General features: G+C 40.0%; 1 protein-coding gene across 2 annotated transcripts in view; it reads right to left on the bottom strand.

Moving 5' to 3' along the window:
- Nucleotides 1–15,928, bottom strand: part of MOB1A (MOB kinase activator 1A) — a 28,054-nt gene continuing 12,126 nt past the window's right edge. The window contains exons 3-6 of one of the 2 annotated variants that reach the window (XM_002709733.6): nucleotides 13,152–13,245; nucleotides 11,705–11,838; nucleotides 5,298–5,461; nucleotides 1–3,548 (exon numbers count right to left, since the gene is read on the bottom strand). In XM_002709733.6, the coding sequence (XP_002709779.1) occupies nucleotides 3,471–3,548; nucleotides 5,298–5,461; nucleotides 11,705–11,838; nucleotides 13,152–13,245 (470 nt within the window). In that variant the 3' untranslated portion in view covers nucleotides 1–3,470. The remainder of the gene's footprint in view (nucleotides 3,549–5,297; nucleotides 5,462–11,704; nucleotides 11,839–13,151; nucleotides 13,246–15,928) is intronic. The other variant, XR_016229278.1, reaches the window with a different exon arrangement.

Raw genomic sequence — 15,928 nt, 5'->3', positions numbered from 1 at the left:
TTTTTTGCTTCAATATATTTTATTTTGATGAAGTTACAAAAGTAGATACAAAATACTTTTTCAAAAAGTACAGTTAACTGACTTAGAAAAATAGATAAAGCCCCCTAAAAGTTTAAAAATACAACATAAATTTTTATGTAAGGAACATTTAAAAATATTTTAAATGGTAACCAAGACTAACTTATGCAAACTATTTTCAATGCACACCAAATACAGAATGCTGTTCCATAAGTCTATAGCACACTGGTAATCCATTTGGATTTACAGAACACTTGTTGGGAATAGAATCTGATAATGGAGAGAATGTCCAAGTGAATTTCAATGCAGTTGCTTCAATAAAATTACAGTTACCACATCCAATATCACCCCCCAAAGTCCTTTACAGCAATATATCAAACTCAAATGCAAAAACATGAAGATGAGAGGATTACTCTTCTGTTTTGCCAGAATTCTATGATAGAAGCAAACCCACTTGCTGCCATGGTATCAGGAAGAAGTACCACGCCTGCTGACGGTGCTGTGTCTGCTGTCTGGGCCAGTGTTTCTCGGGCCAGGGCTCCCCCCGGACAGGTGGCAGCACCCCGGAACGAGCACGGCAGCACCGGCACCGAGACTGAGGCTGCCGAGAAGCAAATTTCTAGGACTTACGCTCTGGGCCCGCTTCGCTTGTTTATGAGGTGATGGTGACGCTTCTGGGCTAACTTCACTGCTCAGAGAGAAGGCCAACAGCGTAATCAGAAACCTCAACAATGTTTGCAGAAGTGACTCTCACCGCCAGGATTGTTCCTCTGGCTTCCACACTAGTCAAAGAACTATCTTTGCTATCAAAGTCATAGCGAACACCGATTTGTATCTCAAGTATGCAGCTACAAAGAAAATACTTTTGTTAGTTGGCAGCCCTATAAATCACTTTATTCACAATCTGAAGAGAGGATGCATACGCCCATCACTATGAAAACTGGAGTACAAGAAAGTTTGCATAAACAAAAATTATTGCCCAAGTTTTTTAAGAGGCCCAAAGACTACAGCACCAGAGGATTAGCCACATAATTCAGCCAGTCCTCTCCACCCCAAGATTGTAGTAATCACGTCTGAGAAGCAGAGATCAGATACCAACAGCTGACTTCTGACAGGAGTGGGGTAAGGGGAGTGCGTGTGGCACAGGCAGACCGAGGGCACGAGGATGAACATCACAAATGAGAGGAGTCCAAGACAGACTGATTGCTTGAGACTCCTATCACAGTTTGACCCTGTGGCCAGGTCCGGAAGGTCCCACCCACCTCCCTTCCTCCAGTCCTCCTCTTGCCCTGGACTCCCTGGCCTTCGAAGTAAACAAATAACGTAAACAGCAACAGTCAGGTGCCCTGCTGGTTACGCCAGTGGCTTGGGAACTTGAGGATGTCTTTATTAAGAGGGAAAAAGGACATTCTGAGTCTCAAATTACCAAAAAGTTTTGATTTATGTCTCATTAATAAGCTGCCTTTATTACTGCCCTAGAACATGCCTGACTGACTTTGGTTTGTTTGGGGCTTTAGTCATGAAGAAAGGGAGGATACCTATCACTGGAGACAAACGGAGGAAAGTGAGACTGCTTTTGTTTGAGGACATGAAAATGAAAGCACAACTCTAGTTGAGAGACACTGCTTAACACAGTCCTTGCGACATATAAACAGCTACAGTCACAGGTTTACAGCCAAGGGCAGTTGCATCCACAGACGCCTGCTTCCGTCTGCCAGCGGCCCACAGAAGCATGCAGTTGGCTGACCTCTGTACCTTCCAGCAAGCCTGAGTGCCTCAGGCAGGGTTTCCTCTTTTTATCCTAAGTGACCATCCCATTCTTTAGTTCCTCAAACATTGTATGGTTTCAGCATAATTAGAGGAAATGAAAAATTCTGTATATATTTAAGAATTTATTGAAATTGAATTATTAAAAGGATGTTTCTAAGTAATTCTTTATACTCTCGAGAGACTGTAAAAATAAGCAATCAAACCTACCCCTTATCAACACATAAGAGAGGTGCTATTTTGGTAAGAATTACAGCTCTGAGACACAGCACATGACAACTGAAAGCTCTCCTGGTCTGGCAGCTTCCAGCACTCTTGCTACTCCTCAGTACATTTTAAAGAGTCAGCTGGAGTTGACTAAATCCTAGGGACCAAATGAAAAATAGACGTTTTCTTCACTAAAGGGGAAGATTCTTTTATCCTAATAGAAACAGAATTTCGAGTTTTGAGATAAACACAATTCAAACTAGATAAAACCCCTATGGTGGGCTCAATTCAACCTTTGAATAACAATAGGACAGAGTAAATTTTTTTAAAAATTATTTCTCCCATTTTGCTTCCTTTAGATACACACACATACACACACACACACACACCCTTGAACACAAACAAGTAGTACACCAAACTAGCTATTGTAAAATTGTGTACACCTTCAAAGTTTTTTACTGTGGTTTTGCTCAAGTCTTATCCTTATTAGGATAAACTTTGTGTATTTCTGTACTATTCTAAACTAAGTCTCAAGTCACAATAAAATCATAGAATTAAAGAAAAAAAATAATTAAGCACTGAGTACTTCTTCCACTCTCTTATCCAGAATTACATGGCCTCTGAAAAATAATGTGAATGAAAATAATGGCTTTGAGACCTAAGTCTGTCATAATTTCTTGGAAGTTCTCTTTTTCTCAGCCAAAAGCTACATATTAATTAAACTAACTTTAGTGAAGCATTTCAAAATAAAACCTACAAGACTACCCTTAGAAGCTGTAAAAAAATTATTTAATAAACACACTCCTAATAATTTAGATAGATATGAATAAAATTCCAAATAAAGATTAAAAAATAAAGTCACTTTAAAATAATTTTGGTTAATCCCATTCCATATTTGCCATGTGATTTAAACTGCAATCACAGATTTTGAAAAAATACATATATTCTTATCTATAAAAACACTAGCATACAGACTTGAAACTAAAGGATTATTGAAAGTGATGCAAATGTTCTATATCTTAAAAAAACTTAAAAATATCTTTTCTATTCAAAAACTAAAAGCAGAATAAAATCAATCTGATTGTGCTATTTGGAAATTTGTTCTGGAAACTTACTAATAAATTACGGTGGATACCACTATGCTACCACCTGAAATAGACTCAATCATTTTCCTGAATAAAATAATAAGTAAACTAAATGAGCTGCAGATTAGTCACATGTTACAACCAAGTATGACTCTGACAGTAACAGGAATGGTCATCACACAGTAACTCAGGTTTGGCTGTGTCCTGTGGGTATCACTTTGAAGCTATCAGGCCAACCTACCTTTGGGACAATTTTATCTGTAGACACACAGACAGTGGGTGTCTTTTTATCCTGTTCTCTTAAAGTTTGTATCACTAGTCTATAACAGATAGCACTGAGACAGCTCTAGCAGTAGAGGAAGCAGGAAGGTAAGTGTGGTCTAAAAGAACCATTTATCTGTCTTTTGATCCAAGCTTCTCAATTAATTCCTGAAGAGGTGCCAACTCACGTCTATCAATCAGGTTAAACTCCTAAAAAGAGAAGAAAAAAATTTTAAATATGTCTACAATTAAACTCTTCAAATGTATTTTAGAGAAGGTATTCCCAGCTGTAGTTTTCTGGAAGGATCAAATGATCTCTGTAAACATGTTAAAATAGGACTGCCTCTACTTCCTTTTAGAAAACACAGGCATGATGCTGTGAGATATACTTGGTCTTCAGTTCTGCTTCCGGGGACCCCTGTAGAAATGCAGGATGTGGGATGGTCAGTGAAGAGACCACGGCATTCATGAATACAGGGCTGCAATTTTCAGTCCCACCCCCACTCCCTGAGGAGAGGAGTGTGGCGAAACGTGCAGCAGAGCTCCAATGGCCAAGGACGTAATCAATCACAGACAAGTAACGAAGCCCCAACAAAAACCCAAAAGGACATAGCCCATGAGAGCGTGTGGAGATCTGACCATGTGCTGGTTCTTGCAGAATGTTGCATTTGGTGAAGGCACTGACGCTCCTCACCCTTTATCCCACACACGGCCCTGAGCATCCCTTCCATCTGGCTGTTTGTCTGTATCCTCTGCAATATCCTTTATAATAAACTGGTAAACAGTGTTCTCTGGGTTCCATGAGCCACTCTAGCAAATTAACCAAATAAAAGGCAGGAGTCATGGGAACTTTACAGAGGACAGCCAGTTGGCGTCCACTGTAGAACTGACTGCTTGCTTGGTATGTGGGCAAACCCCACACATCTGACTGCAGCAAAGCAACGTGAACTTTGCTTATATATCCTTACAACAGGGGACTTACTAAGTCAGCAACAGTATGTTTTAGATATGATCCTGTGTTTCCAAACATTAAAACCAAAATTGAATGCATGTTTGGGGCCGGTGCTGTGGCATAGTGGGTAAAGCTGCCACCTGCAGTGCCAGCATACCATATGAGGGCCAGTTCCAAGTCCCAGCTGCTCTACTTTCGATCAGCTCCTTGCTATGGCCTGGGAAAGCACTAGAAGATGGCCAGGTCCTTGGGCCCCTGCACATGCACGGGAGACCCAGAGGAAGCTCCTGGCTTCCGATCAGCCTGGCTCTGGCAGTTGCAGCCACCTGGGGAGTAAACCAGCAGATAGAAGACCTTTCTCTCTCTCTCTGCCTCTACCTCTCTGTAACTCTGCCTTTCAAATATAATAAATAAATCTTTAAAAAATAATTGAATGCATGTTTGGATTTACACGGAAATCACCTCAAACTACAAACTGCACCTGCGACTGTGGCCATCTCTGGGGCAGTGGAGATTTTACTCATACACACGTACTCATCACACAGTAACTCATAAGGAGGACCAGTAAGAGTGTAGCACATTCTACTTTGTGTGGTACACAGAACTTTAATACACAATATCTACTACCAATAGCTACCAAATTTTTCTACCATAAAATGATATCTAGACAAATATTAATATTTTCCATACAAAATTATGTATCTCTAAAGTCAGTCTTTAGCAGTCCTGATTCTCTGATATCCTTCTCAAATGATATGAATATTTTCAAAAGTTCCAAGTCTAACTAAGGGTGCATAACGCAACAGGCCATATCCCTAAATGATACATCCTAACCAGAGACCCATGGAAGCCACAGGCAGAGGGATCTGAACCAGAGTGATGCCTTTTTACATTTCAATACATCAGTGAAATAGTGTGGATGAAGAGAATCCTGCCTGAACTTAGCTCCAGGTCTATAAATAAGAGTTTCCAATCCAAGTAAGTCCAAATCAGAAGACACAACTCACCTGAACAAAGAAAATAAAGTGCTTAAAGGAGGTGTTGAGGTGGGCCTCCTCTTGCAGCTGCATTACAGAATCAAAGTGCTGGTGATAAATATGGGCATAAACCCTGAACAGACGCTTTAGAATGGTCTTTGCCACAGACATGAAGTTTTTGGGAAACGGGACACCTGTAATGAAATATTCACATGTATTACTTAGTCTTTTCTCTGACTGAAAAGAATGCTTGGATACTACCATTGGCAACTATAACATATAAATGCACACATGTACAAATACATAAGCCTATTCCTCTGTGTTTTTTAAAAGACAAGGGAAAATAAATCCAAACCGAACTATACTCTTACATACTTTTTTCATTGCCTTAAGACAGGCATAGGCATTAAATTACATAAGACATTGCTAAGTCAAAGTTCAAATAAGCACATTTTTAGTTGTTTCAGTGTATTCCTAAGAATAAATACAATAAGAATGAGTATTTTAATTATAAATAGAATTTTTTTTTGTCATTTGTAACTTAAAAAGAAATCACACACTTAATTTTAGGAAAAGACAAAAGACAAGCACAGCACACTCAGGCATTATAATCTATCAACACAAAAAGTATTTTATCTTCCAAATCACCCTGGAAAGCCAATTTTCTTTCTGAAAGTAGGAGTCCTAACTTTTTTTAAAAGCTATTTTCATATTCTTCCAGCCTAAAAAGGGAGTATTAAGGGGCTGGCGCTGTGGCTCAGGGGGTTAAAGCCACAGCCTATAGCACCAGCATCCCATATGGGCACCAGTTCGAGTCCCAGCTGCTCCATGTCTTATCCAGCTCACTGCTAATGCGCCTGGGAAAGCAGCAGGTTCTTCCTCCCAGAGGAAGTTCCTGGTTCCTGGCTTTGGTCTGGCCCAGCCCTGGTCGTTGTGTCCATGTGGGGAGCAGATAGAAGAGCTCTCTCTGTCTCTCCTTCTCTTTCCCTATATAACTCTGCCTCTCAAATAAATAAATAAATCTTCAAAAAAAATTTTAAAACGGCAGGGATATGATTCTTGAAAAAGCAAGGGGGTGAATGTCTATATCTTTAAAAGAAAATAAACACCTGTTTAGAAAAGAACTGTGGAGGGGCTGATGCTGTGGCGTAGTGGGTAAAACCGCCATCTGCAGTACCAGCATCCCATATGGGCACCAGTTCAAGTCCTGGCTGTTCCACTTCTCATAGAGCTCCCTGCTAACATGCCTAGGAAAGCAGTGGAAGATGGTCCAAGTCCTTGGGCCCCTGTACCCACGCAGGAGACCTGGAAGAAGCTCCTGGCTCCTGGCTTTGGATCAGCCCAGCTCCAGCTGTTGCAACCATCTGGGAAGTAACCAGTGGATGGAAGATCTCTCTTTCTGCCTCTGCTTCTCTGTAATTCTGCCTTTCAAATACATAAGTAAATCTTACAAACCAAAAACAAACAAAAGAACAGAACTGTGGAAGGAAGGGTTCATGACCTCTTTTCAAGGTGTGGAGATGAGAATTGTGGTTGACAATATCAGTCTCTTAGAAAACAAGGACAGAAAAGGACAATATAACTGGCAAATACATAAAGAGTATCTGTTTTGAAAATAACCTAGATAGGCTGGCCTTAGTCTGTTCCACAATACCACTCTTGAAATACTTTCTTTTCTGCAATCTTTTAGAAAACAAAGGCTTAAAATACACTTTCCTAGAAACTTGAAATTCAGTGTATTTTGCTATTTAGAGGTTATTTCTCAAGTCCCCCAATCTTGGCTCACTTGGCTTTTCAAACATTATATAGAGTTTATGGGTATGTTCTCCTGGGCAAAATCTGGTATTACCATATTATGGGCACCTTGTTAATAGAAGAAACAATAATTTGCATTAGTTAAAAAAAAAAAAAAAACAGTTCTGGCCGGCGCCGCGGCTCACTAGGCTAATCCTCCACCTAGCAGCGCCGGCACACCGGGTTCTAGTCCGGGTCGGGGCGCCGGATTCTGTCCCGGTTGCCCCTCTTCCAGGCCAGCCCTCTGCTGTGGCCCGGGAGTGCAGTGGAGGATGGCCCAAGTCCTTGGGCCCTGCACCCCATGGGAGACCAGGATAAGTACCTGGCTCCTGCCATCGGATCAGCGTGGTGCGCCGGCCACGGCGGCCACTGGAGGGTGAACCAACGGCAAAGGAAGACCTTTCTCTCTGTCTCTCTCTCTCTCTCTCTCTGTCCACTCTGCCTGTCAAAAACAAACAAAAAAAAAAAACCAAAAAACCAGTTCTAATAATAAAATAATAAAAAACAGTTCTTAATAAGATTAAGTAACTGGTAAAAGACTTCACTAATCACCTAGTGAGGGGAGAGACAAAGATTCCAGAAAATCAGAATAAGTTTCTGAAGGATGGGAAGCTGAGAAAGAGGATAAAGTCAAAAGAATTCTTTATCTTCCATAAGAGGGAGACTTCAATGAGTAAAGAAATAATTTGTTTTAATCTATGTATCTTCCAAGCTGAATTGATCAGATATATTTAAGCATAATCAATATATAATAAAGGATTTGAGAAAGGAAATAAAAAGTTTAATAACAATGAAAAAACTGACCAACATCAAACAGATCAAATATAATTCCCTGATATAAATTTTTCTTTCCAAAGAGCCTCTAATCAGGCTCTTTCAAAAAGGAATCCAATAACACACTGATGCCAAAATATCAAAGTATTAGCAAATAAAAAAAGTACTATTTGAGCAGAACACTTTTAAATGAAGAAAATCTTGAGGTCATCAGGGCAGGCACTGTAGCACAGTGGATTAACACCTTGGCCTAGGGCACCGGCATCCCATATGGGTGCCGGTTCTAGTCCCAGCTGCTCCACTTCCGATCCAGCTGTGGCCTCTGTGGATCTCTGCTGTGGCCTGAGAAAGCAGTAGAGGATGGCCCAACTTTTTGGGCCCCTGCACCAATGTGGGAGACCCAGAGGAAGCTCCTGGCTTCGGATCAGCACGGCTCCGGCCGTTGCGGCCAATTGGGAAGTGAACCAGCAGATGCAAGACCTTCCTTTCTCTCTCTCTCTCTCTCTCTCTCTCTCTCTCTCTCTCTCTCTACCTCTCCTCTCTCTGTGAAACTCTGACTTTCAAATAAATAAATCTTTAAAAAAAAGGAAAGGAAAATCTTGAGGTCATCAACAACAGATATTGGAATAGTATCTGATAAAACTCTATGACCATTCCTGATGTTTAAAAAACTTTGCTTAATAGAAATGGATGGATATTTCATTAATACGGTTTTTTAAAAATCCATAAGCCTCTAACCACAAGTCAGATTCCTGCTTAATGTTGAAATACGAACTAGGGTACATGCATAAAACAAGAGACAAAAAAGAACAGCCATTACTCAGCAATATCTGAAAGCACGAGTTAGTGCGATTAGGTAAGTTTAAAACAAGAAGAAAATGTATCAGAAAAGAAGAGGCAGGGCTGGCATGATGGGTTAAGCCGCAACCAACAATGCAGGCATCCCATTTGAGAACCAGCTCATGTCCCGGCTGCTCCATTTTTAAAAAAATTTTTTTAAATGTTATTTCTATTTGTTTGAAAGGTATTGCAAGATGAGAAAGAGAGCTATCACTTTCATTTGCTGGTTCACTTAAATGTCTACAACAGCCAGGGCTGGACCAGGCTGAAGGCAGGAGCTCAGAACTCCATCATCTGGGTCTCCCAAGTGGGTGGCAGGCCCCAAGCACTTGGACTGCTCCACTTTTGATTCAGCTCCCTGCTAATGACCTGGGAAATGCAGCAGAGGATGGCCCAAGTGTTTCAGCCCCTGCCACCCATGAGAGACCAGAATGAAGTTCTTGGCTCCTGGCTTCAGACTGGCCCAGAATTGACCCTAGTACCCATCTGGGCAGTGAACCAGTGAAGGGAAGATCTCTCTCTCTCTCTCTCTCTCTGCAACTCTTTCGCTTTCAAATAAATAAATCTTAAAAAAAAAAAAAAAAAAAAAAAAGTAACAGTCATATCACAATGAGGCCATACACTTAAAATACTCAATAAACTAATGTAAAACTAGGACTAAACTTAAGAAACTTGAAAGACTAATATAAAGCAAACTATAGGATTTTACAAGAGGAAATTAGAATAAATAAAAGACACGAATAAATGAAGAACAGTATCTTGCTCTTGGGTAGAAAGACTCAGCAGGAAGAACAAGAATCCTTATATAATCTACAAAAATTGAATGGAAGCATAATTAACATCTGATTTTTTTTTTAATCTTGAGAATATACTGCTTAGGTGCTGTGGGAGAACAAATATACCAGAATAGATGTGAATACTCTGAAAATGAAGAGATACTAGCCCTACAAGATAGTGAAAGATACAGAGCCACAGTTTAAAGAAAAAAAAGTGCAAAATTTCTACATGAACAGATAGAGATTAAAAAATCCCAATACAATTTGTTGAGCCAAACCAGCCTGCATTCAGATTCGGAGAGAATAAAGGTAGCATACAGAATAACACAAACCAGGGGTCGGCACTACGGCACAGTGGGTTAACGCCCTGGCCTGAAGCGCTGGCATCCCATATGGGCACCTGTTCTAGTCCCGGCTGCTCCTCTTCCGATCCAGTTCTCTGCTGTGGCCTGGAAAAGCAGTAGAAGATGGCCCAAGTCCTTGGTCCCCTGCACCCGCGTGAGAGACCCAGAAGCTCCTGGCCCCTGGCTTCAGATCAGCACAGCTCTGGCCGTTGCAGCCAACTGGGGAGTGACCCAGCGGATGGAAGACCTCTCTCTCTCTCTCTCTCTCTCTCTGCCTCTCCTTTCTCTGTGTAACTCTGACTTTCAAATAAATGAATAAGTCTTAAAAAAGAAAGAAAAAAACACAGACCAAAGAATTAAATGTAAAAACAAAACTACAGAATAATTAAATGATAAAAACATATATTCTTATTTTTTTAATATTTATTTACTTATTTGAAAGGCAGAACTAGAGGAGAGGGGAGGGGAGGGAAGGGGAGAGGAGGAGGAGAGGAGGGACAGAGACAGAGACAGAGAGAGGTCTTCCATCTGTTGGTTCATCCCCAAAATGGCCTCAAAGGCCAGAGCTGGGCCAGTCCAAAGCCAGGCATCAGGAGCTTCCTCTGGGTCTACCATATGGGTACAAAGGCCAAAGCACGTGGGCCATCTTCCACTGCTTTCCCAGGCACATTAGCTGGATCAAAAGTGGAGCAGCTGGAACCCGAACTGGCGCCCATATGGGAGGCTGGTGCTGCAGGCAGTGGCTTTACCTGCTATGCCACAGCACCAGCCCCAAAACATACATTTTTAAAAAACACTTAAAGCAAAAAGCCACTTTTCTAACCATCATATTGAAACCACAAGGCATGAAAGGAGATGATTAATGGGACAAAATAAGAAAGATGGATATAGTAAAAAATACCATGAACAAAAAAATAAAGCTAAAGGCAACCTGGGGAAAAATACGTACATGTATGACAAACAGCTAATATCCCTACCATACACATGAACAAAGGAAATAAACAGAAAACATACATGATTAACAAATAAAAAAATGCTCAATCTCAATATTTTCAAAGTGTACATTAAAACAGAAATATATTTAACTAAATTAGAAAAGAGAAGAAAATTAGTAATAACCAGTATGGGTAAAGAAATTCAAGCAGGGACCACATGGCGGCACAGTGATTAAGTCACTGTTTGCAATGCTGGCATCCCATATTGGAGTACTGGTGGTCCCATATATTCCGCTTCAGATCCAGCTTCTTGTTAATGTGTCCGGGAAGACAGCAAAAATGGCCTAAGTGCTTGGGCCCCTGCCATCCAAGTGGGAGCCCAGGATGGAGCCCCTGGCTCTTTGCTTTGGCCTGGCCCAGACTTGGTTGTTGTGGCCATTTGGGAGTGAACCAGTAGAAGATCTCTCTCTTTCTTACCTTGCCTCTCAAATAAATAAATATTTTTAAAAAACAAAGATGGCTGGCACTGTGGCATAGTAGGCTAAGCCTCAGCCTGAAGCACCGACATCCCATATAGGTGCTGGTTCAAGTCCTGCCCGCTATAGTCCAAGTGCTTGGACCCTTCCCCACCTCCACCTGCATGGGAGAACTGGAAGAATCTCCTAGCTCCTGGCTTTGGATTGGCTTAGCTCCAGCCTTTGCAGCCATCTGGGGAGTGAACCAGCAGATCAAAGACCTATCTCCCTATCTCTCCCTCTTTCCATCTGTAACTCTGCCTCTTAAATAAATAAAATCTTTTAAAAAAAGAAAGAAAGAAAGAAATTCAGGCAGACTCAAAACATGACTAGAGGGAGTATATACTGGTATATATTTTTGGACAAGAACTTGGCAGTCTATATCACAGTTTTTTTAAAGTAACAGAATGTCAAAAAGTATCATCATTCAAAAAGAAAAATAGTTCTACATTAACTCACCAATCTTAGAAGGAAAAAGAGTTTCATCATCAAGCTGATCCTGAACCCAAGTCATCAAATAGTCAATGTACTTTGGTGCAGAACATTTGATTGGCTTTTTAATATTAGTACCATCTGCCCAGTGATATTCGTATCTGGAGAGAAAAATATTTTACTGATGGTCTTCAAAAACAGTAACAAATCTACAACTTGTAATCAAAGCAGGTTCACGTTCTGTCAATGAACCTTATATGTGTCTTCAAGAATTATCTAAAGTTCTGCTGAAGATTACTAAAAATTTCCTACAGAACGTTTCTACAATGAGATGGTTACAATTAGCAGAGGAAAGGGGAATTATGTGGCAGCTGGCAGTGCCAGACTGGATGTTTTATAACAAAGCCCTGGGAAGATTAAAGACCTGTACTCCTATCTAAGGCAGAAAGTTGCTGAAGACTAGGTAAGGAGCCAATAGATGCATCTCACTCTCAGATCTCTGGCCATCAAGTTACTATCATCAGTGCAGCCAACATTCTAAACCTGATGCTTACAGAGGGTGGTTAGAGAAATACTCTTAGGCATTCATACTTTTCTTGCCCCTTCACCTTTGTTCAGCTGGGACAATTAACATGTACAAAGCATTTAATCCATAAATGAGTTTAATTTTCCTATTTACTTTTATTTATTTTAAAGTTTGAGGAACAAAAATTGAACACAAAATAAAAACATTCCTCCTGAAATACGGTAACAAAAAAAGGACTACGAACAAATTGTGGATCTTTTTTCTTTTACACCTTTAGCAGTGTCAAGAGGACAAGCTTTTCTAAGAGGCAAACACCTCAGGAAATCACTTATCATCAAAAAAAAAAAAAACACTCATTTATTAGAACACAAGACAGGAGGGAAACACATCAAAGAGTAATCCCACCATACACTGACTTGCAACTGTAGGTGATAAGTTTCATCTCTTTTTTCAGTGTTTTTTTTGAAATTTACTACAGTCAAAATATTTTTTAACTTAACACCTTTTTAGTCAGATAATTACTTCTAAATTGTGCTGCCTTATCAACTCTAAATAAGCACCTAGAATTAAATGAAGTGTTAAATGGTCAACAAACTCTTCCAAGAAATTGATTTATAAACTAGAAACAGGAACTATAAATGTCAATGAAATTCCAAAAACAGAATTTTTGCTACACAAGAAAAACAGACCTCAAATTTCTACACTTTTACTCCTATAACGTAACAGTCAGACTTACTTTGATGCAATAAACATCAAAGCACTAAGAACTCACATACCAAGGTATTTCATACTTACAGTTTATAGGTGAGTATTCAAAAACTATAAGACTGAATCACTAGCATAAACAAACAGGTAATAAAAACAAAAAGACTTTGTTAATCAACTTACTATAAGTTAGTGATAAAGCAAAAGTCATCTAAACACCTACATAATAGGCAATATTTGTACCTTGGCCCAGCAGACATGACTGGACAGCTTGCTTCAGTGCAGAATTCTGTAATAGTTCCATATAACATATTGATCTGGTTGAAGAAATCCACAGCTGCAGAGAGAACAGCAGAATTGTGTTATATCTGTGTAATATACCAAAACACCAGACTCAATTGAGGAAAAATTAGATAATGCATTTTAATTATTGGCTGAACCCTTAGGAAATCCACTAACTCAATGACACTATAAATTCTTAAGTTGTAACATCTAAGAAAAGTCAACTTTTTATATACTAAGCTTTTATCCAGCATGTAACAATAGGAAAGTAAAATAATGGCGATAATTCTAACTTAATGGTAGCTATTACATCTCAGAATGTACAATTTGATTATATCCAAGGGAATTAAAAATCCATAGCTCCTTGTCACTGTGGACCAAATAATAGCACCTATGTTAGGAAAGAAAAAAAAATAATGTGTTGTGGAACATACTGTGAGGGAGGAAGATGTATCAGGTGCATTAAGAGGCATTAAAAAATCGAATTCAGCATAAATATTTGACGCACACAGCACATTGAAGACATAAAAAAAATCTTGGGATAAGTTCCCTTCCCTGGAGTCTCAGGCTAACAGGAGGGTCAAAATTGAGACAGAAACAATACAAGACATAGTAAGACAGGACTCAAAGACCAGCAATAAGTATGAGAGAGTTCAGAGACAAGGCAATGTCATGAAAAGTGAGGCAGTGAGAGATTACTTCCTAGAGGAGCTTCAGCTAGGCTTGGAGGAAAATGGAAGAGGAGCAGGGTGAGTCATAACTGAGTGAAGTACAATTACTTTGTGCAAAGAGAACCACATAAGCCTCAGGAAGCTTTAAAAAATCATTTGGTTCCTGCCTAAAGGAGTACCTAAAAAAAAAAAAAAAATCAATGATGGCTTTTCCAAGTTTCTTAAAAAACAAGTAGATGAAAAAAAATCCCAGTGCCAAAAGGAGTTTCATACAAAACTCCCTCAGATATAAAGCTTCCTCTTAATTAGTCATTTTTCTAGGAAAGTTAACACTTAGGCCCTCAATACTCACTCGAAACATACAAAGTGCCCAGGTGGTAGGTTGCTTAGTCTCAAAATGTAGTCCAGGAATCCCCGTCTCAGGGAAGATCTATGAGGTCAAAACTATTTCAACTACTCTTTTTTTCTCACTCTCTTAAAAGGGCACAGTGGGGTTTTCCAGAGTCTCTATGATGTGTGATATTTCAGCATATCACATGCAGCCACCAACAGGAGAACTCAGCTTTCCATTAAGCTGGTTTGCAAAAACATAAAACAGTGCCACATGTCTCACTAAAATTTATTTTGGCAAACAAGTCGTTTGGGGGCCGGCGCTGTGGCATAGCTAGGAAAGTTACCGCCTGCAGTGCTGGGATCCAATATGGGCACTGGTTTGAGTCCCAGCTGCTCCACCTCCAGTCCAGCTCTCTGCTATGGCCTGAGAAAGTAGTGGAAGATGGCCCAAGTGCTTGGGCCCCTGCACCTGCATGGGAGACCTGGAAAAAGCTCCTGGCTCCTGGCTTTGAATCTGCGCAGCTTCGGCAACTGTGGCCAATTGGGAGGGTGAACCAGCGGATGGAAGACCGACCGACTGACCTCCCTCCCTCCCTCCCTCCCTCCCTCCCTCTCTCTCTCTCTCTCTCTGCCTCTCCTTCTCTCTCTGTAACTCTGACTTTCAAACAAATAAATCTTAAAATAAAAAAAAAGATCCTGGGTGCAAAGTTCATCTCATGCCTCCAGGAGATAAAACTGAAGAGCTCCATGAGGAAAAAAAAAAGTCATTTTGTCACAGACATGTAATGTGTTTATTATTGCTATTTTTAAATGAAATTTTAAAATAGGCATTTAAAATTTCCTTTAGAAACTAAAACATAGGACATATTAAAATTTATATAGGATATATCTAGTGATGCTACATCATACTGCATCTCTAGACATACCCTATATTAATTCAAAGCTCTTTGAAGGTCTTTAATTTTTTTAAAAAATTTATTATTTTGAAAGGCAGAGTTAGAGAGAGAGAGGGAGAGACAAGAGATCTTCCATCTGCTGGTTCACTTCCCAGATGGCTGCAATGGCCAGGTCAAAGCCAGGAGCTTCCTTTGGTTCTCCCACGCAGGTGGCATGGGCCAAATACTTGGTCCAACCTCCACCGCTTTTCCCAGGCCATTAGCAGGGAACTGGATCAGAAGTGGAGCAGCCAGGACATGAATTGGCACCCATCTGGGATGTCAGCGTTTCAGGCAGTGACTTTACCCACTACTCTACAATGCTGGCCCTGAAGTTCTCAATTTTTAAGAGAATAATGGGATCCTTAGACCAAAAGTTTGAGAACTGCTGATGTGGAGCAGTCAAGTCTTCAAGAAAAGAAAAAGCTAAGGTTAAAGAAGGACAACAAATGCCTTCAGATAAAAAAGATAATTTGATAATTTCAGTAAGGTTAAGAAAAGGCTTTTTTTTTTTTTATTTTGGAATAACTTGTATTTCACATAGATCAAATATCAAAACAATAAATATAAATACAGAGTGAAAACTCTAAATGGAAACCACTCTACCTCCCCCTGCCACACACACTGGTAACCACTTTATTAATTTTCTGTCTCCCACTTTCTAAGTTTCTTTACTTTTTCTTACACAAAAGATAATATACTACAGTTTCATACTTTCCTTTTAGCAACATAAATATGTTTTTTTAATGAGTTAAGAAAAACAAATTTGGCCAGTGCCGTGGCTCAATAGGCTAATCCT

The sequence above is a fragment of the Oryctolagus cuniculus genome, chromosome 2, assembly GCF_051225735.1.
Source record: "Oryctolagus cuniculus isolate XC-2025 breed Fujian yellow rabbit chromosome 2, ASM5122573v1, whole genome shotgun sequence".
Taxonomy (NCBI): Eukaryota; Metazoa; Chordata; class Mammalia; order Lagomorpha; family Leporidae; genus Oryctolagus; species Oryctolagus cuniculus.
This window is presented reverse-complemented; position numbering and strand designations above follow the sequence as displayed.